Below are 22160 nucleotides of genomic sequence, written 5' to 3'. Positions count from 1 at the left end.
GGCTGGGATGAGTGTGCACACTCCACACACCAATACAGTATATAGATCAAGAGGAGAAACCTTGACATCTCCAAATGCCAAGGTTCTGAGAAACATTGTGTGTCTAGGTGTGCCTATTATGATAATAATTAACTACGGTAGCTATTGGTGATTTATGCTTGAGTTTCTCTATAGTATCTACAGTATCTATTGCCTTTCTGTTGTTCTATTTGGACCTTTTATCAATGTGTGTGTGTTATTCTGTATCCCTGCTCCATGTACTATATAATGCATTATGTATGTTAGAAGCCCTACCTTCCCATCCCCTTCTCTCCAGGCCAGTGGCAAGTTCCCTTAGGAATCAGGGCTCATATAAACACACACACACACACACACACACACACACACACACACACACACACACACACACACACACACACACACACACACACACACACACACACTGCAGTGTTGGCCTCTCTGTGATGGATGAGTCTTTCAGATAGCACCACAGACACACCCAGAGAGGGGGGGGGGTATAGCGGAGGGAGGGAGGGAGGGAGGGACAGGGATCCCCACCCCCCAAACAGCCAGGGAAGAACAGTGCCATAGAGAGAAAATGGTTGTGTCATTATTCAGCTACAGTTGTTCTACCTCTCTCTAATGAAGGGGATGTTATATTACATCTGCTTGTGTACTAATGAAGAACAAACCTCCTCATCCAGAACAAACAGACTAGAACGACACAACACTTCCAAGACTACTGGAGGCCTCCAACAGGAGACACGGCCCATCTGCTGCCTCACAGTGTCTCATAGGACACACACACACACACACACACACACACACACACACACACACACACACACACACACACACACACACACACACACACACACACACACACACACTTATACACACATTCAGATACAGACACACACACACACAAACACACACACACACACACACACACACGTGTGTGTATGTGTGTGAACAGTTGCAGACTAATTATTGTTGTGTACCATCTCTAGCCAAGCAGAAATAAACAGGACAAATGACAACAACACTTCTGTGCTAGCCCAGCAGAAAGAGACTTTCTTAAGTTTCAGGCTAACAAACTTTCTCAATAACTTTCGCAATGAAAGGTTCCCCTCTCTGTTGATTGTGGTCATTTCTGTCCATCTGTACAGTATGTCCAATCTATATCTAACGTGTGGCTCCCTCTATCCCCTTCCCTCTTTCCCCTTGTCCATATTTCACATTCTTAATCCTTCTCTTAACCCTTCATTCTATTTGAGCTTTGTTTGGTTTCCATGACAATCCCTCTATCTCTGCCTACCCTTTTCTAAACCCTTTTTGCTTTATTCCTTTCCTCTGTTGATCTGCAGACCATGATGTCATTTTTCCTCCCTGTCCTTTTATTTTCCTGCCATGCCCTGTGAGCACTGTTTAATTCCCCTCCACTCTCTCTAGGGGTGAAGCGGGGCGAGGACAAGAGCAGAGGCACTTCATTAATCAATCAACCAACTTTGCAAATTCACCTAATTAACGTCTAATTAAGGATCTGGGCACCTCGCCAACACTCATCACATCCTACGCCGCCACCACCCCCGCCGTGCCCCAGACGGACACGTACTTCCTTATTCCCTCCATCCCTCCCTCCCTCCATCCATCCATCCATCCACCCTCCTTTTCCTCATGCCGCCAACAGCTGAGGCCCTCATCCGTTAGCTTTCTGAGAGGTAAATACAATTCCTCTTCAATCATCCATCCATCTGTTTTTATTCTCCATTAGAACTTATGCAACTAAACTCTGCTGGCCCCACAAGATAGTTTGCAGAGATAGCTCAACCGACCTTACTCATTCATACAACCAGAAGCTCTTGGTCTTACCAGAGAGAGGTCCTGGCCAAACTCATCCATCACGGCTGTCTGGTAGGGCTCCAGTGACTCCGTCCCAAGCTGATGATGCATACAGTTCTCACAGTCCCCCTGCCAGCTCACTTTGCGGTACAGGGTGGCACGCCAGGCCCGCTGAATTCTGGGTAGAAAAAACATATATATATAAATCACACATAAGGAGTGGTCAAATCTGGAACTGAAATGTGAGATTGACTGCTGTTGTTTTTGGAATTGAAATAACTGAAAAATGTCGACATTAAACATAAAAAAGTTCTCCTTTTAAGATACAGCTACCGTCATTTCCGGACTATTAAGCGCACCTGAATATAAGCCGCACCCACCGAATTAAAAAAAATATATATTATTTTGAACATAAATAAGCCGCACATGTCTATAAGCCGCAGGTGCCTACCGGTACATTGAAACAAATGAACTTTACACAGGCTTTAACGAAACACGGCTTGTAACAAAAATAAATAGGCTTTAACGAAACACGGCTTGTAACAAAAAATTAAAAATTAGCAGTAAACTTTAGTTGTCTTTTTGCACTGAGTCAACTCCTCACGCTGCTGTTTCCAACGTCTTATCATCGACTCATTAAGACCAAGCTCCCGTGCAGCAGCTCTATTTCCTTTTCCAACAGTCAGATCAATCACCTTCAACTTGAAAGCTGCATCATATGCATTTCTCCGTGTCTTTGCCATGATGCGGGTGACAAAATGACTACCGTAATCAGAATGATGGGAAGTTTGAGAGCGCTCGATTTAATCTAAACAGTAAACAAAAAAGTTGTTTGACCTTAACCCGTTCGGCAATTTCATTGGTCTAATGAAAGCTTCATGCCACCAAAAAACTGAGCACGTCACAGAATGTGTTTTTTTGGAGAAAAAAAAATTGAAAGCGGGAAAAATCCATATATTAGCCGCGTCATTGTTTAAGCCGCGAGGTTCAAAGCCTGGGAAAAAAGTTGCGGCTTATAGTCCGGAATTTACGGTATACTAAATATATTAACATGTCATCAAATAACTGATTAAAACACTGTTTTGAAATGAAGGGCTACAGTAGCCTCAACAGCACTCTGTAGGGTAACACTATGTTGTACCCGTAAGGCAGCTAGTTTCCGTCCTCTTCTGGGTACACTGACTTCAATAAAAAACCTAAGAGACTCATGGTTCTCACCGCCTTCCATAGACTTACACAGTAACTATGACGACTTCCAGAGGACGTCCTCCAACCTATCAGAGCTCTTGCTGCATGAGCTGACATGTTGTCCATCCAATCAAAGGATCAGAGAATGAATCTAGTACTGAAAGCATAAGCTACAGCTAGCACTGCAGTGTATAAAATGTGGTGAGTAGTTGACTCAAAGACAGAAAAAATTGTTGAATAGTTTTGAACACATTTATTTCTTAAAATGTTAAGGAGAAGCAGCAGAGCGAGATAGAGAGAAAGAGAGAGAGCCAAGATTGTGCAAGGTGGTACTGAATGTGCCACTGTCTGTCACCTTGATTACTCCAGTTTGCCTCTCAACCTGTGCACCTACGTTATAAACGTTCATTTGTAGGCTAGGTTGTAGCAACCTCATGATGGGTACAGGGCAAATTCAAGTATCATATAGTAGCCTAAACCTATCAATGTTACATTGAGCTGGGTGAATGGAATATGAATGACAGTCATCCAATATGCTATAATAGAAATAAGGCCATGCTCATGAAAAAAATGCATTGTCCTCCCTGATCTTAAACGGCACCAACCGCCATGGACATACATAGAAGAAATCTCCTGGGCATTTCTACACAGCCCTTAAGTGATGCCCTTCCAGATTAAAACACAAGATACAACAGAGTAAGTTTAACGTTGGTTAAGGGGGAATGGCGCCCATGATAGAGTGAGGACAGTGTGTCTGCTGGTTCTAGGGGTCATATCACTGCCCGTGTATACAGTGATTCCCCCTGGAGAGTGGAGAGAGGTTTGATAACCACATCATAGCGTGGCATATTGCATTTTTCTCTTTCTCTCCCTCTCCCACACTTCATCTCTCTCTCTTTCTTTCTCTCTTCCCTCTCTCCTCTATCCCTCTCTCCATTTCCACTACCCCCAGCTCCAGGGTCCAGGGTGATGTGTAGGATCAATTACACGATGGAGAAACACATTCACCTTCAGCGGAGCAGGGAGCCAGCTGAGCCAAATGGAACAAATTGAATTAAGCCATAACCCACCGCTTCAAAACCAATAGGTTTCCTCTGCCCACCTCCCTCACTTTTCTATACCCCCCCTCCATTCCACCACCCATACACCCTCCAACTAATTTACTATCCCTTGTTCTGTCCACCTTCCTCCCTCTATCCCTCTCTCTACCTCCATACCCTCTTCAAATGTGTTTACTTTATCCCTCCATACCCCCCCGCTCTCAATCCATTCCCTCCTAAATGTGTTTACTCCAGCCTCCTAGTCCTTCCAGAGCAGGCAACCTGGGGCGATAACTGACCCCCTATAACTACAGCTATAAAGGTTGGGTTCATGTTCCTCTCAAATGGTGTTAAAGGTAGGCTTTGGCTTCACACAGACACTGTTGAACTCTGACCCTGCCGTAGAAAGCCAATCAGTGGGTGAATTGGTTTAAGGCCATGTTGGGATTGATGACATCACCACTACAACCACAACAACACACCTGGGAATGGATGGGCGACAGGCATACACAATGACAGAGGGGAGAGGGGGACAAACCTGATCATACACAGGGGCGCATGTACACACATACACTCACACACATAACACAAACTATTACATACAAGGAGGAATACAAGGAAAAACCCATTTACAAACACTTCCCCCATTTACAGGCGTTCCACTGCCACCAGTCTCTCTCGCCACAGTGCCCCCTTCTGGTGGTGTGTATTAAACAGAGTACTGTACTACAGGTGGTACTCACACAATGGCCTTGGTCTCCCAGTAGCGCTGCTGCTCAAGGGAACGAGGACTGTTGGCATCCTCTTCCTCACTCCTCAGGTAAACATTTCTACAGTGATACACAGTGGAAGAACAGTCAGGGCCAGGGAAGCCTACAGTGTTAAGGCACTTGAAAATAACATTCACTGCTGTGTCGAGTAGACGGTTGGTTAAGTGTTTTATACCTCTCCATCTTAAGCATTTGTTGTCCTCCACCATGGTTGCAGAAGCGATGGTACCTCTTCTCTTCCTCCTACATGGGATCACAGAAAGACATGAGCATTTTCTTCTTGAATGGAGGATAAGAGGGAAGATGAAAATGCTCCTGCAAGATTCAGTCATAACTCTGTCCTGGTGTTAGACCGTCTGTAATGTTACTACCACCCACTCACACTGTCTGGAGGAGCACGGAGGGAGACGCTCTATTCTGTCTGCTTACTGAGACTTGTATTCTCTCAATGTGTTTTCTTGCCGGAATGATAATGCAGACATTTCGATAATGACCAAGAAGATAGCAGTGCAGAAAGGACGATATCTGTGTAGACTATTCAGGAGAGGACGCCGGGTCAAAACACACAGTCACACACACATTTGCAGTTTCACATGTAAGAACACTCCACGTGTGAAAATCTCACTTTCACATGTGGAATTGCAAGTTCACATGTGGGGGTGAATTAGGACGGCAGAGCGTTGTGAAATGTCGCTTGTTGGGATTCTTGAGTCAACAATGTGAAACATCTGTCGATGTTCCCTTAAGCAAGGCACTCAACCCTAATTGCTCCAGGGTTACTGTTGATAATGGCTGACCCTGGCCGTGACCCCACTCTCTGAGGGTGTCTCACGGGGAGTTGGGATATGCAGAACACAGTTCACACTTGTGTATAATACATATATGTGTGAAACAGGACAACTATAAGCACCCACATTATTATTATTATTATAGGGTTTTCACATGATTGTTGTGAACCTGTGAAAGTGAGATTTATACTTATGGTTTGTTCTTACATGTGAATCTGCAAATGTGATTTTCACATGTTAATGTTTTTCAAACATGTTACTCTCCTCACATGTTAAAAGATGGTGTTACCATGTTATTCTCCTCACGTGTTAAAAGATGGTGTTACCATGTTATTCTCCTCACATGTTAAAAGATGGTGTTACCATGTTATTCTCCTCACGTGTTAAAAGATGGTGTTACCATGTTATTCTCCTCACGTGTTAAAAGATGGTGTTACCATGTTATTCTCCTCACGTGTTAAAAGATGGTGTTACCATGTTATTCTCCTCACGTGTTAAAAGATGGTGTTACCATGTTATTCTCCTCACATGTTAAAAGATGGTGTTACCATGTTATTCTCCTCACGTGTTAAAAGATGGTGTTACCATGTTATTCTCCTCACGTGTTAAAAGATGGTGTTACCATGTTATTCTCCTCACGTGTTTAAAGATGGTGTTATCATGTGAACTCTAAATGTAATACATGTGAAAATATGGTTTCACTTGTGAAATGTAAGCTCAACATGTGAAAACAGCAATTTCACATGTGAAAATGTGAAACAGCAGATTTCACGTTTTTATTTTGTAAGGGAACACACATACACACACATTATGCGCCCTGCCTGCTGCCAGAGCTGATAGGCCAGTGAATGGGAGAGATGTAGTGAAGCGGCTTCATGAATGTATCCATCTGTCTGTCCTGTCTAAGTGAAGTTTAGGAGGGGATGGCATAGCACCCACAGGCTCTCTGCCTGGCAGACACAGACAGGGCTGGCCCCTGACAACTGGCCTCTGACTGGCTCCTGCTTGGCCCCTGTGACTTCTCTGGCATCTGCACTTCCTCAGTGCCAAAAAGCTGCACATTGCTAACACAGACACAATGAGATGATTCTGAATTAGGGCTGTCAGAGTTTCTAATTTTAGTGCACTCATTTTTTTCATTTTTTTCATTGTGATTAATCGCATTGTCTGAAAACATCCAAACTAAATACATCTATAAACTAAAAAAAACAATGCAATGTCAAAACAAGTTAACATGGAGGTGTCGTGTCTTTGGGTACCATTAAACTGAAGATAGGTTTATCAATTAACTCCCTGTAATTATTATCACGCGATTAAACTGATTAATCGTTTAATTGTAATTAACTAGGAGATCGGGGCACCAAGAAAAATATTCAGATTACAAAGTTATAATTTTCCTAATATAACTTAACCTATATTATAATATAGACCGATTATCTTCTGGTTTAAGTGGCGTATTTTACCTCTAGTCCAGTCTCATTCCAAACGTCGTAAATTGTTGTATCTGCACGAACCCAGTCTTTACTAAAATCATCCATACATCAATTGTCTTAAAATCATTTATTTACTACACTAAGTAATTAACAGAAAACATACAAACAGTAATTATCTTCACAAAGGATTGGTAGCGTAATGTGCCCTAATGGGCTAACAGGCAGGTCGGCCTGTTGAACAATGGATCATAAAAGTCAGCTGAGGATGCACACCTACAGAGTTCATTAATATTACAATTGACAATTGAACGCTCACTCATTCGGGAACAATTGCAATCAATATATATTTACGCTCAGTGTCGTCGGGATCCTTGTTGAAGAGTTCTGTTCTGATGGAGAGTTCTCTCTCTCTCTCTCTCGGTTAGAATGGATCTTTCAAAGCGACATTCATTAATGTCGTCATAGAATGGATGTTTCGTTGGTCTTCGCGTTCGATTATATAATTTACTTAGGTGCAGACTAATAATTAATATCAAAGACTTGTTCTTATTCTGTCGATATCGATAGTCTAAAAGTTAACCAGGTGGTATGGTTCACTTTCAGTAGAGTACTTGGATGGTAAAACCTACTGGCCATGGAGTGCAGGCCTGGTCTGGAGAAATGTAAATCAGGGTGGGTTTTATAGTGACCCTTGAACAGGCTTGTCAAATGACGCCTGGTCCTGTATGTGTCCCTGGGGGCGTGCCTATGACTGAGTTAGACTTGGTTACAGAAATACAATTCTATCACATTAACATCAGTACATAGCATCTCAATGTATTACAAATAGCTTTATCCTTATTAATACATTTTATACAACCATGTGGATTCAAGTCTCATCGCTGAGGCTATTATATAAACAGTTTTATGGTAATATGGCTATATTGTCTCTTCTGAGTATCACAAAATGGTACCAAGCGGACCAGTTCGTAGCTGGATTCTTCACCAATCTTCCATACCCTCTCCAGAACACACATGTTGCTCGGTTCTCCAATTCTATGAGTTGGAAGAATTTCCTTTGTCTCTCTATGAAACATGTGGTAGTAGATTCTCCTCAGAGTTTTTACAACCCTTTCACACAGGGCCTGGGTTGGGGGGGAAGGTAGGTTGGGGGGATGGTACAAAGGGGAGGGGGCCAACTGTCTAACCTTACCCAAAGAGGCCAACGTCATGACAGAGGTTAAAGAAAGTGTGCTTTATCAATTTACCAGATTTTGCTAACTGTTACTTTGGACAAAGTCAAGACGTTAAAATTGTTGTAATACTTTTTGTATAAAAATCTTAATTACAGCTCAATTTGAGCAAATTCTGAATTTGCAATTAACCGTGATTAATCACAGCAAATCCTGCGATTAACTCGATTAAAGGTTTAAACGTTTGACAGACCTATTTTGAATTGAACGGTCAATATTCTGAGATGGATCATAAATATACATTGGAAGAGGAACTCAGTGTCTGCCCTCTAGGTGGTATTGGCAAGACATTGCTTTCTCCCACGGGAGACCTGGGTTCTAATCCCGCCAGTTACAAAAGCACACATGTTAAATGTAGAATATCACATATGCCTGAAAATACATTTTTACTAATTATTTTGTTACATTTTTCACTTGATTCGATCATACTGTACATGTGTGTTCATGTCTACACATGTTTTTTCTGGCATGTGTTTTGTTGTTGTAAGTGTGTGTATGTGCATGAGTATCTAGCTCCTTTCTGTTATCTGAATCAGGCTGTTCTGAATGCTCCTCACTCTCCATTCAGTCCGGCCAACAGGGATTTCCTGTTCAGAAATACCAACTGTAGGCCAGCCTGGTGTTGCAACACGTGGTCTTATTGTTGGGGTGCACGTCCATGTGTTAAATTAAGAACAAAAGTATGTTTGAACGCACTGAGATATCTTGCATGAGAGATTACACTTTTACTTGAAATCTCTGAGCCCAAAAACACAAACGGAACTCGAACAATCTGTCAACTTTGTAGCACTCGTTTATGAGTGAACATAACAGACGACACAAACAACTTCTCTGTAATACATTGTAGCAATTTCTTGAATCATATAAACACAGTTATTTCAATCCCAACCTGTGTTTGTTGTTCTCCATATACCGGTGTGTGTCGCGCCACTGTTCAAACAATGGTGCACACGCATTACAGTGCATTTCCACATAACACGATGCGGCCGATAAAACAACAGAATCCCATTCATTTTCAATGGAGGGAAGTGAAGTGGGCGGGGGACTGCTGGACAATGCAAGCATGGGCGAGGCAGCGTGAGCGGAGGCGGGACCAAAGTTAGGGAAAGCTGAACTTTATGCAAATACTCGATATCGCGACACTATTTACCAGTCGAAGCTCACTATAGCATCAAGCTACTATTGGATTGGCTGTTTATAGAATGCACTACCTAACCTGCTTGTTAGCACCCATATGAGGGCCAAGATAGCGTGGCTCTCCAAATGATTGTGTTATGTGTTGTTTTTACTATATAAGCAGCACTTGCCTAGCCACGCTAGCTTGCCCTCATGTGGGTGATAACAAGCTATCAAGCAAGCTAGGTAGTGTTAGCTTATCAACAGCCATTGTCAGCCAATCTAGTAGGGTCTGAAAGCTATGGGGACCTTCATTTGGTCACTTACGTTGCGATATCGCAGAGGATTTGCATAAAGTTCAGCTTTCCCCAACTTCAGCCCCACCCTGTTCAGCTCCCTCGCCCATGCTCGCTTCGCTCAACGATCCCTCGCCCGTGCTCGCTTCGCTCAACGATCCCTCGCCCTTGCTCGCTTCGCTCAACGATCCCTCGCCCGTGCTCGCTTCGCTCAACGATCCCTCGCCCGTGCTCGCTTCGCTCAACGATCCCTCGCCCGTGCTCGCTTCGCTCAACGATCCCTCGCCCGTGCTCGCTTCGCTCAACGATCCCTCGCCCGTGCTCGCTTCGCTCAACGATCCCTCGCCCGTGCTCGCTTCGCTCAACGATCCCTCGCCCGTGCTCGCTTCGCTCAACGATCCCTCGCCCGTGCTCGCTTCGCTCAACGATCCCTCGCCCGTGCTCGCTTCGCTCAACGATCCCTCGCCCGTGCTCGCTTCGCTCAACGATCCCTCGCCCGTGCTCGCTTCGCTCAACGATCCCTCGCCCGTGCTCGCTTCGCTCAACGATCCCTCGCCCGTGCTCGCTTCGCTCAACGATCCCTCGCCCGTGCTCGCTTCGCTCAACGATCCCTCGCCCACTCCGCTTCTCTTTTCTTTCCCTCCAATGAAATTGAATTGATTCCGATGTTTCACTGGGCAATGCCACTCTATATTAACACAGGCCGTTACGCTACATTTCCTCATTATGTTGAGTTGGTGACACCGCTAATTCTATTGGTATATTTCCATTTTGGATAAATGTTGTTCCATTGCAGATATTCCATTCTGCTATAGTCAGTGACTGCAGTTATCATTATTGATGTTGTTTGATGTCTAAATACTACCTGTTTGATTAGGTCCCAATGGCTTAGCCCATTTTGTGAGGGTCTGTTCAGGCTATGTATGCCTTGCTCCATTCATTGTTCACTTTACACGGTTACCAATAGGCTGCACTGTAAATAAAACCTATATTTCAGCATGTTTTTATTCTCTGGTTTGCTCTGTGTACTCAGACCCCCCTAACAAGACTGACGGATCCTGTTTAACAGGGAAAACTACCAGTTCTACACAGAGACAAGTCTTTTCTGTCTAACTTTCCGTTCCTCCTTGTGTTTACCATTACCCCAGTCAGGAGGATAAATGAGGATAAGTGTACTCAGATTCAGCCTGGTTATTTCGGGAGTGACATTTTTCACATCTCTGAGGCGGTGTCTGTCTGGCTTGTGTTTGACGACATTGATTGCCTGTCAACTTCAGCCTGATATGAACATGAAGGGAAGTAGAAAGAGAGAGATAGAGAGGGGGGGTATCAAATGAGCAGAGTAAGACTAGATGCATAACTTCAGAGGGACTGTTTATAGGAATGTTATGTTGTAACCTTATGTGGGCCAATGATAGCAACCATAGATCTAGTTCTCTTTAAACACAGAGTTCAATACATTATGTAGAAGAGCTGAGATGGCTCTTAACAAGCTACATTACACTGCCTTGAATTAAACAGTGAGGCAGTAAGAGGGGAGGGAAGGAAGAGCGGAGAGGAAAAAACACAGCACACACCAGCGACTCCCCCGCCCTTTAATTGAGTTATTAAAATCATAATTTCTCAGAGGCCCAGTTCTATCAGAGAGATCGATGGGAAACACACATCCGATAAGTTGAGTATGCGCACACACACAGTGTGTGAGGAATGGTCTGGTGGATGCCCTTCAGACTCTGGTATCGTGCCCCGTCCCAGACACACACATGTACACAGGCGCACACACACACACACACACACACGCACACGCACACGCACACGCACACGCACACGCACACACACACACACACACACACACACACACACACAGAGAGAGAGAGAGATGAGGAAAACACATCACAGGGGTGAATTGATGAAAAGAAAACAGAATGATGGGAACAGAACACAGACCAAATAGAACACACTAGTGGAGATAAGTTCAAGTTCAGGTTTATTATAGAACACACTAGTGGAGATAAGTTCAAGTTCAGGTTTATTATAGAACACACTAGTGGAGATAAGTTCAAGTTCAGGTTTATTATAGAACACACTAGTGCAGATAAGTTCAAGTTCAGGTTTATTATAGAACACACTAGTGGAGATAAGTTCAAGTTCAGGTTTATTATAGAACACACTAGTGCAGATAAGTTCAAGTTCAGGTTTATTATAGAACACACTAGTGGAGATAAGTTCATGTTCAGGTTTATTATAAAACACACTAGTGGAGATAAGTTCAAGTTCAGGTTTATTATAGAACACACTAGTGCAGATAAGTTCAAGTTCAGGTTTATTATAGAACACACTAGTGGAGATAAGTTCATGTTCAGGTTTATTATAGAACACACTAGTGCAGATAAGTTCAAGTTCAGGTTTATTATAGAACACACTAGTGCAGATAAGTTCAAGTTCAGGTTTATTATAGAACACACTAGTGGAGATAAGTTCAAGTTCAGGTTTATTATAGAACACACTAGTGGAGATAAGTTCAAGTTCAGGTTTATTATAAAACACACTAGTGGAGATAAGTTCAAGTTCAGGTTTATTATAGAACACACTAGTGGACATAAGTTCAAGTTCAGGTTTATTATAGAACACTCTAGTGGACATAAGTTCAAGTTCAGGTTTATTATAGAACACACTAGTGCAGATAAGTTCAAGCTCAGGTTTATTATAGAAAACACTAGTGGACATAAGTTCAGGTTTATTATAGAACACACTAGTGGACAGAAGTTCAAGTTCAGGTTTATTATAGAAAACACCAGTGGAGATAAGTTCAAGTTCAGGTTTATTATAGAACACACTAGTGGAGATAAGTTCAAGTTCAGGTTTATTATAGAACACACTAGTGACATAAGTTCAAGTTCAGGTTTATTATAGAACACACTAGTGGAGATAAGTTCAAGTTCAGGTTTATTATAGAACACACTAGTGACATAAGTTCAAGTTCAGGTTTATTATAGAACACACTAGTGGAGATAAGTTCAAGTTCAGGTTTATTATAGAACACACTAGTGCAGATAAGTTCAAGTTCAGGTTTATTATAGAACACACTAGTGGAGATAAGTTCAAGTTCAGGTTTATTATAGAACACTCTAGTGGACATAAGTTCAAGTTCAGGTTTATTATAGAACACACTAGTGGAGATAAGTTCAAGTTCAGGTTTATTATAGAACACACTAGTGCAGATAAGTTCAAGTTCAGGTTTATTATAGAACACACTAGTGGAGATAAGTTCAAGTTCAGGTTTATTATAGAACACACTAGTGCAGATAAGTTCAACTTCAGGTTTATTATAGAACACTCTAGTGGATATAAGTTCAAGTTCAGGTTAATTATAGAACACTCTAGTGGATATAAGTTCAAGTTCAGGTTTATTATAGAACACACTAGTGACATAAGTTCAAGTTCAGGTTTATTATAGAACACACTAGTGGAGATAAGTTCAAGTTCAGGTTTATTATAGAACACACTAGTGGAGATAAGTTCAAGTTCAGGTTTATTATAGAACACACTAGTGCAGATAAGTTCAAGTTCAGGTTTATTATAGAACACACTAGTGGAGATAAATACAAGTTCAGGTTTATTATAGAACACACTAGTGGAGATAAGTTCAAGTTCAGGTTTATTATAGAACACACTAGTGGAGATAAGTTCAAGTTCAGGTTTATTATAGAACACACTAGTGCAGATAAGTTCAAGTTCAGGTTTATTATAGAACACACTTGTGGAGATAAGTTCAAGTTCAGGTTTATTATAGAACACACTAGTGGAGATAAATACAAGTTCAGGTTTATTATAGAACACACTAGTGGAGATAAGTTCAAGTTCAGGTTTATTATAGAACACACTAGTGGAGATAAGTTCAAGTTCAGGTTTATTATAGAACACACTAGTGCAGATAAGTTCAAGTTCAGGTTTATTATAGAACACACTAGTGGAGATAAGTTCAAGTTCAGGTTTATTATAGAACACACTAGTGCAGATAAGTTCAAGTTCAGGTTTATTATAGAACACACTAGTGGAGATAAGTTCAGGTTTATTATAGAACACACTAGTGGAGATAAATACAAGTTCAGGTTTATTATAGAACACACTAGTGGAGATAAGTTCAAGTTCAGGTTTATTATAGAACACACTAGTGGAGATAAGTTCAAGTTCAGGTTTATTATAGAACACACTAGTGCAGATAAGTTCAAGTTCAGGTTTATTATAGAACACACTAGTGGAGATAAGTTCAAGTTCAGGTTTATTATAGAACACACTAGTGCAGATAAGTTCAAGCTCAGGTTTATTATAGAACACTCTAGTGGATATAAGTTCAAGTTCAGGTTTATTATAGAACACACTAGTGGAGATAAGTTCAAGTTCAGGTTTATTATAGAACACACTAGTGCAGATAAGTTCAAGTTCAGGTTTATTATAGAACACTCTAGTGGATATAAGTTCAAGTTCAGGTTTATTATAGAACACACTAGTGACATAAGTTCAAGTTCAGGTTTATTATAGAAAACACCAGTGGATATAAGTTCAAGTTCAGGTTAATTATAGAACACTCTAGTGGACATAAGTTCAAGTTCAGGTTAATTATAGAACACAATTGCATAACAGGTATGAAATGTGCATTACATGGAGGAGAGCAGGAGAAGAGAACACACATTGAAGAACGCTACACATGGATAGACACTCACAGGATAACGTAACATGACACATGAATGCACCTGTCGGTCATTACCCTTAACGAGCCCACAATAAAGACGCACACCTTCAGAGGAGACGCTAATGACACTGACGAAGGCCGAAACGTTTGTCCATTAACCTACTCCCAAATGAAGTAAACCCTAAAAACAAACTCCTTTTGATGTGCGGACCAGCTACACAATTTTGGAACACACACGCATCTGATTGCTGTGTAGCGTATGCATCATGGCTATCTATCTACCAGTCTTGGCCGGGGGAAATGTCCAATCAGGGAAAAGAGCTGCATCAGTACGGATTGGAAAATTGGAAATCAATTTATATGAGCAGTGCTGGCAGGAGCGGATGTATGGAATACAACACTTACATTCGCATGATTTGGGAAAAGGGTCTTTAGAACGCAATCACTTCCACTAAGAGGGATATGTACATATAATGGACACAATCATATGATTACAGGGCTTGTGGAGACTGGAATAATTAATGTGGATGAAAGACAATTCGCTACCTGAATGTAATGACCATGAGATAATACAACAGCAGTGAGTAGATGAGATGCTTCCCAGTCCCACATCTCTGCATGGTGAGGAAAAGGGGGGAGACGAACGGATGGACGGACAGACGGACAGAGGGAGATGGGTGGACAGACGAACAGACAGACAAACAGACAGACTGATGACAGACAGGATGATGTGTGTAATAGCCCACACTGGTTCCCAGGATCCCCTGACAGAGCAGCTCATTATCGCTTGTCTATTGCACACACATCAATAGACAAGCCAAGGAGGGAGGTGGAAACTGATCAAGGAAGCAGCGATAAGGAGCCACCTTGGAGGCCACAACACGCATGCAGATATGGAATTCATTTCATATCTAGAATTAAGCAGTCCATCAAGGGTGAGACAACCCCATTTTCACGTGTTGGAGATAGCCCTGGTTTTATGGATGCGATTCAGAGATATCTTCTCCCCTGAAACTCATACTTACTGTACACACACTCACACACACACACATCTTCAAGGATTAGACACAACAACTCCTCTCTGATGAGTAAGGAAAGAAAAGTGGATAAGACCACAATCCTGATCGGCCCCTTAAAATGTACATTTTGATCAATAAATATTTTATTGTGTTACAGTTAGAAGGTACTTACTTCACACACACACACACACACACACACACACACAAATGTACACAGACAACACACATATCCAGGAGAATGGGGTGTTAGGGGAGGACAGAGATGGAAGAGCTGATGAGGAGTGAGGGGGAGGGAAGGAGCAGAAAAAGGGAGTGAGAACCTGGGAGAAAGGGAAGAGGGAATGGAGAGGAAGAGGGATGGCTGGGGTGATGGAAGAGGCGCGAGTGTGAAAATGATCATATGGTCTATCAAAATGCAAAATGGAGCAGTTGGGACTATTCCCCTGGTGCCATTAGCCAGTGGAGAGCTGCTTTGGTAAACATATGGTGAGAGAGAGAGAGGAGGGGCAGAGCTGCATGGTTTCACACAGTGGAGAGCATGGCTCTCACAGTGATCAAAGACTCAGTCATTTAGCCCAAACCAGTCTTCCACAATATGCTAATGAAATGGAACATGAGTGAGCACTGCATTGCCAGAAATGCTGGGGAAGGACTGGTGGAAGGTGTGTGTGTGTGTGTGTGTGTGTGTGTGTGTGTGTGTGTGTGTGTGTGTGTGTGTGTGTGTGCGCACGCACGTGCGTGTGTGTGTGCGTGTGTGCGTACGGAATGGAACGTGAGTTAGCGCTGCATTGCCAGAAGGGCTGGAGAAAGATTGGTGGAAGGTGTGTGTGTGTGCGCGCGTGCGTGCGTGTGCGTGTGGGCGTACGGAATGGAACGTGAGTTAGCGCTGCATTGCCAGAAGGGCTGGGAAAAGATTGGTGGAAGGTGTGTGTGTGTGTGTGTGTGTGTGTGTGTGTGTGCGTGCGTGATGACTGAATGCTCCACTGAGCTCAGCTTCATCACTCTGAGAGTCTGAGAACACACTTCAGTCATCTGCCTGCCATTCCAGAAACGTTGTTACACACGTTATTAAGACAATAACCCGCTCAGTCAGTGTAGTGGAGCGAACAAACACACAGACTAACAGAGACACACAGGGAGCAACACATTCCCAAGTCAGATGACAAGGTGCAGCAGGCAGGCGGACGGTAAGGGGAGAGGAGATGTATGTGTTTGCGGGCCACTGACGGGTTATTAAGACTCAATCCTGAAGCACTTCAGCTGGTGCAGACGGCAGTCAGCAGAGTGGAGTCCTACAGGGAAATGGAGACATTACTCAGCAGAGTGGAGTCCTACAGGGAAATGGAGACGTTACTCAGCAGAGTGGAGTCCTACAGGGAAATGGAGACGTTACTCAGCAGAGTGGAGTCCTACAGGGAAAAGGAGACGTTACTCAGCAGAGTGGAGTCCTACAGGGAAAAGGAGACGTTACTCAGCAGAGTGGAGTCCTACAGGGAAATGGAGACGTTACTCAGCAGAGTGGAGTCCTACAGGGAAATGGAGACGTTACTCAGCAGAGTGGAGTCCTACAGGGAAATGGAGACGTTACTCAGCAGAGTGGAGTCCTACAGGGAAATGGAGACGTTACTCAGCAGAGTGGAGTCCTACAGGGAAATGGAGACATTACTCAGCAGAGTGGAGTCCTACAGGGAAATGGAGACGTTACTCAGCAGAGTGGAGTCCCACAGGGAAATGGAGACGTTACTAAGCAGAGTGGAGTCCTACAGGGAAATGGAGACGTTACTCAGCAGAGTGGAGTCCCACAGGGAAATGGAGACTTTACTCAGCAGAGTGGAGTCCGACAGGGAAATGGAGACGTTACTCAGCAGAGCGGAGTCCTACAGGGAAATGGAAACGTTACTCAGCAAAGGGGAGTCCTACAGGGAAATGGAGACGTTACTCAGCAGAGTGGAGTCCTACAGGGAAATGGAGACGTTACTCAGCAGAGCGGAGTCCTACAGGGAAATGGAGACGTTACACAGCAGAGCGGAGTCCTACAGGGAAATGGAGACGTTACTCAGCAGAGCGAAGTCCGACAGGGAAATGGAGACGTTACTCAGCAGAGTGGAGTCCTACAGGGAAATGGAGACGTTACTCAGCAGAGTGGAGTCCTACAGGGAAATGGAGACGTTACTCAGCAGAGTGGAGTCCTACAGGGAAATGGAGACGTTACTCAGCAGAGCGGAGTCCCACAGGGAAATGGAGACGTTACTCAGCAGAGCGGAGTCCCACAGGGAAATGGAGACGTTACTCAGCAGAGTGGAGCCCTACAGGGAAACGGAGACGACAGTCAGCAGAGTGGAGTCCTACAGGGAAATGGAGACGACAGTCAGCAGAGTGGAGTTCCACGGGGAAACGGAGACGACAGCCAGCAGAGTGGAGTTCCACGGGGAAACGGAGACGACAGCCAGCAGAGTGGAGTCCCACGGGGAAATGGAGACGACAGTCAGCAGAGTGGAGTCCAACGGGGAAACGGAGACGACAGTCAGCAGAGTGGAGTCCCACGGGGAAACGGAGATGACAGCCAGCAGAGTGGAGTCCCACGGGGAAACGGAGATGACAGTCAGCAGAGTGGAGTTCCACGGGGAAACGGAGACGACAGCCAGCAGAGTGGAGTTCCACGGGGAAACGGAGACGACAGCCAGCAGAGTGGAGTCCCACAGGGAAACGGAGACGACAGTCAGCAGAGTGGAGTCCTACGGGGAAATGGAGACGACAGTCAGCAGAGTGGAGTCCAACGGGGAAACGTAGACGACAGTCAGCAGAGTGGAGTCCCACGGGGAAACGGAGATGACAGCCAGCAGAGTGGAGTCCCACGGGGAAACGGAGACGACAGTCAGCAGAGTGGAGTCCAACAGGGAAATGGAGACGTTACTCAGCATAGCGGAGTCCCACAGGGAAATGGAGACGTTACTCAGCAGAGTGGAGTCCTACAGGGAAACGGAGACGACAGTCAGCAGAGGGGAGTCCTACAGGGAAATGGAGACGACAGTCAGCAGAGTGGAGTCCAACGGGGAAACGGAGACGACAGTCAGCAGAGTGGAGTCCCACGGGGAAACGGAGACGACAGTCAGCAGAGTGGAGTCCCACGGGGAAACGGAGACGTTACTCAGCAGAGTGGAGTCCCACGGGGAAACGGAGACGACAGTCAGCAGAGTGGAGTCCCACGGGGAAACACAGACGGCAGCCAGCAGAGTGGAGTCCCACGGGGAAACGGAGACGACAGCCAGCAGAGTGGAGTCCCACGGGGAAACGGAGAGACGATAGTGTACTTCTGAAATATGACCCCCTCCTTCACACATTATAGGCTTTTACAGTAGATCTCACTACCATACCAGCTCCACTAGGCAGGATTTCACTAATCCTGTAAACTCCCTAACTACGTGTTCAATGGGATATAGTGGACCAGTGCTCTACCTACACCCTTCAAAGGATTCTTCCAGGTTAATTCTGAAATCCATCTATACAACACAAGACACTGCGATAACCTTCACCCTCCCCACTGCCACACCTCACATAATTCTCTGTCAGATACAGAGGTACCGTACTCTGGAATTGTTATCTTATTATTTAAATTAGTGAATAGTATTCTAAGCAGGTCCTCATTGTCTTGGCTGTATAAACATCCTCTGGTAGCTGTAGGGGCCAGAGGTTATTGATTTCTTCACATTTTACAAAATACAACTGTCAAATCAAATAGTTTGAGTCTAGCCGGCTGCTGATTGGAACGGTTATGAATTATTGTTGAGTGGATTAATGCTGTGGGTAACTAACACCAGTCTGTAGTTGCTAAGACCGTACCAGGTTAGGAGATCCTATAGCCCAGTATCCTATTAGGAGATCCTATAGCCCAGTATCCTATTAGGAGATCCTATAGCCCAGTATCCTATTAGGAGATCCTATAGCCCAGTATCCTATCCTGCAGGAGTGAAAGAAGGCTACAAAAAACATAATTGATCTAGAATGAGAGTTGTGAACAACCAACTAGCCTATATATCTGAAAACGAACAAAGTGAAGAGGGATGAAAAGCACAGCACATGATCACCACACTGACAGCGTCAGTATAACATAGCACAGCGTTAGAAGATACGGGATTGGGCTGTGCTTTCAGGCGTTCGTTCTCAATAATCCCCCAAGCCTAATAAAGCGTTGTAATGCACTTCGCATTACATATTCACGAGCTGCGCGCGGCCAGGTGGATTGGTTGCAGGCTGACACACACACACACACGCACGCACGCACGACACACGTACACACACACAGACAAATAGATCAAGCGTTGAAAGTTGTTTCTTCCGCTATGTGTCAGACTGTCAACTTTGGTGTGAGTCTTGTGACTATTATTCCTGCGCAGCATATAGATTTGTTTAGGCAAGAGCTGTTCCCATTGTTTTGGGGCTAATCACCAGGATCATTTTCAATAGAAAATAAAAATGTGTCTTCTCTCCCATGAACCAAAAGTGGTGAAACTCTGCCGGTCACCCTCATGTAACACATATGCACAATTAGGCCTGGGTTATCTCTTTACATGCACTAAATGAATCAGATTGTATACAGAGATTTAATTAAGGAGTGAGAGGTCGTCTGCATTTGCCTTTTCTCGACTGGAAAATGACATTTGTTTGGAGTGTGGAGGTTGGTGGACAGGATTTTAATGAGACCTTAACAGCTGCCGCTGGCAGACGGAGAAAAGTGCCAGCCCACGACTCGAAATCAACGATGAATGACACACGGAATTGATTCAGTCTACTGTATTATTTGAATTGGCTGGTAAAGCCAGTTCATTAAATGACAGTTGGAAGACAATGAAAGTATGGGTGCGAGAGAGAGAGAGAGAGAGAGGGAGAGGGAGAGGGAGAGGGAGAGAGAAAGAGAGAGAGAGAGGGAGAGAGAGAGAGATAGAGAGACTACAGACACGGGGCTTCGCTGTCCATGGTGCTGAAAGACTATCTCCCAGCTTTAATTGAACGGGTTGGGTTTTTGTAACTTGGTGCAACTGAGTGCTAGTTTGGAAGACTTTCAGCTTCACCGTAGGCTACCTTTTGCACAGTAGACAGCTGTTGAAGGAGACTAAAATGATGTTATAGTAGCGGATTCCAGTGGAACTGTTTCTGTTATATTTTAGGAAGGCTTTTCTGTGTGCCCAGAGACCACTCTTAACACATTATCAATCCCAGCAGTGCTCAAACCAACTGAAATCAGCCAACGGAAGTCCATACACACAAAACGACCCAGAACAATAATTAACACAAATGCATTTCAAAATCATTGAACTACCATAGGTAGGTTACAGAATAATCGTCAACATGGCGTAAGTCATCAACGCATAGGCTACAGTGTAATCTTTAAACGATAAACGTAAACGCATTTGAAACAGCAGCGTGACTTCTGGAGACTGATGTGTATCCTACCTGGTTGATGCACAGGGCAAGACGCTTCCTTTCCCGCGCGCCACGCAGCCTCGTGCCTTCCCCTTGATACATGTTCCTGGAATGACACAAGCAAAAGTTATGCCAATTAGCCTAATGTCCAAATTTTCCGAGTGAGAAGCAGCGGACTATAGTAGGTCTCTCCGGATAGGTGTTGGCAAAAACCTTCAGAGCTTGTTCTGCTAGCTAGAGCGTGATGTAGGATTCATTACTCAAACTAAATTGGAACAGAATATGTCACTTATCAAACATGCATGACGCATCAACAGCCTATATTATGATTGACTAACCGATAATTGCCGGTCCTCAACATAGCTGGCTATGCCACGGTCAGATAGAGAGACAGCAGCGGAGAGTGAAGAGAGTAGAGTAGCCCCACTGTCAGATAGAGAGACAGCAGCGGAGAGTGGAGAGTAGAGTAGCCCCACTGTCAGATAGAGAGACAGCAGCGGAGAGTGGAGAGTAGAGTAGCCCCACTGTCAGATAGAGAGACAGCAGCGGAGAGTGAAGAGAGTAGAGTAGCCCCACTGTCAGATAGAGAGACAGCAGCGGAGAGTGAAGAGAGTAGAGTAGCCCCACTGTCAGAAAGAGCCGAATTGGGAATTGTTCTCTCATCCAATAAAATGTTTGGGTCGTGTATGATAGGCTATATACTGCATGTGTGTCGCGGCAAAGGGGGAGTAATTTAATCCTGTAATCAACATAAATCACCAGTTTGTTAGCTCTCTCTGCAAAGCATGGTGGGAATATATATATTCTCTCATTTACGGGTAACCGGGAAGGAATTTACAATCCTCATGTGTCGCCAGTGGACCTACAGTCGCGAGTCATGGAGTCAGACATGGGAGATGAATATGCTGGGCACATAGATTGAATACCATGTATTTATTTGACAATAGAATATTGTTGAAGCTTTAGGCTTGTCTGAGGTGTCCTTGTTTGTGGCCATTATTGTTTTTTCTTCCGAAAAGTCCTCAAGAAAATCAAAGCACATTGATGATTACATTTTGTCAATGTAATGACCGCAAAACGCTGAAATAGATTGTGTCATATATGACAGTGCCCAACCCTATAAATAGGCGGCACAGATAGAACAAGGAGCCAGATGTTTCCCCGGATGTATAAATCTGATGCATCCGGTTGGAATCTCCGGCAGTGGGAGAGTATGGCGCGAGATGGAACTGGAAACATTTTCTGCTGATTTTGTCAATGAAGAAAAGGCCGAACTGAATAGTTTTCTGTTCCCCAAAAATATGTTACGAAACAGGTTGCAC

General features: G+C 44.0%; 1 protein-coding gene across 1 annotated transcript in view; it reads right to left on the bottom strand.

Moving 5' to 3' along the window:
• Positions 1–21477, bottom strand: part of LOC115206793 (uncharacterized) — a 125710-nt gene extending 104233 nt beyond the window's left edge. Inside the window, exons 1-5 of the mRNA XM_029773988.1 lie at positions 21177–21477; positions 20869–20944; positions 5016–5083; positions 4814–4900; positions 1873–2020 (exon numbers count right to left, since the gene is read on the bottom strand). Of these exons, the coding sequence (XP_029629848.1) occupies positions 1873–2020; positions 4814–4900; positions 5016–5083; positions 20869–20944; positions 21177–21199 (402 nt within the window). The 5' untranslated portion in view covers positions 21200–21477. The remainder of the gene's footprint in view (positions 1–1872; positions 2021–4813; positions 4901–5015; positions 5084–20868; positions 20945–21176) is intronic.
• Positions 21478–22160: the final 683 nt, after the last annotated feature.

This window comes from Salmo trutta, chromosome 13, assembly GCF_901001165.1.
Source record: "Salmo trutta chromosome 13, fSalTru1.1, whole genome shotgun sequence".
NCBI lineage: Eukaryota > Metazoa > Chordata > Actinopteri > Salmoniformes > Salmonidae > Salmo > Salmo trutta.
This window is presented reverse-complemented; position numbering and strand designations above follow the sequence as displayed.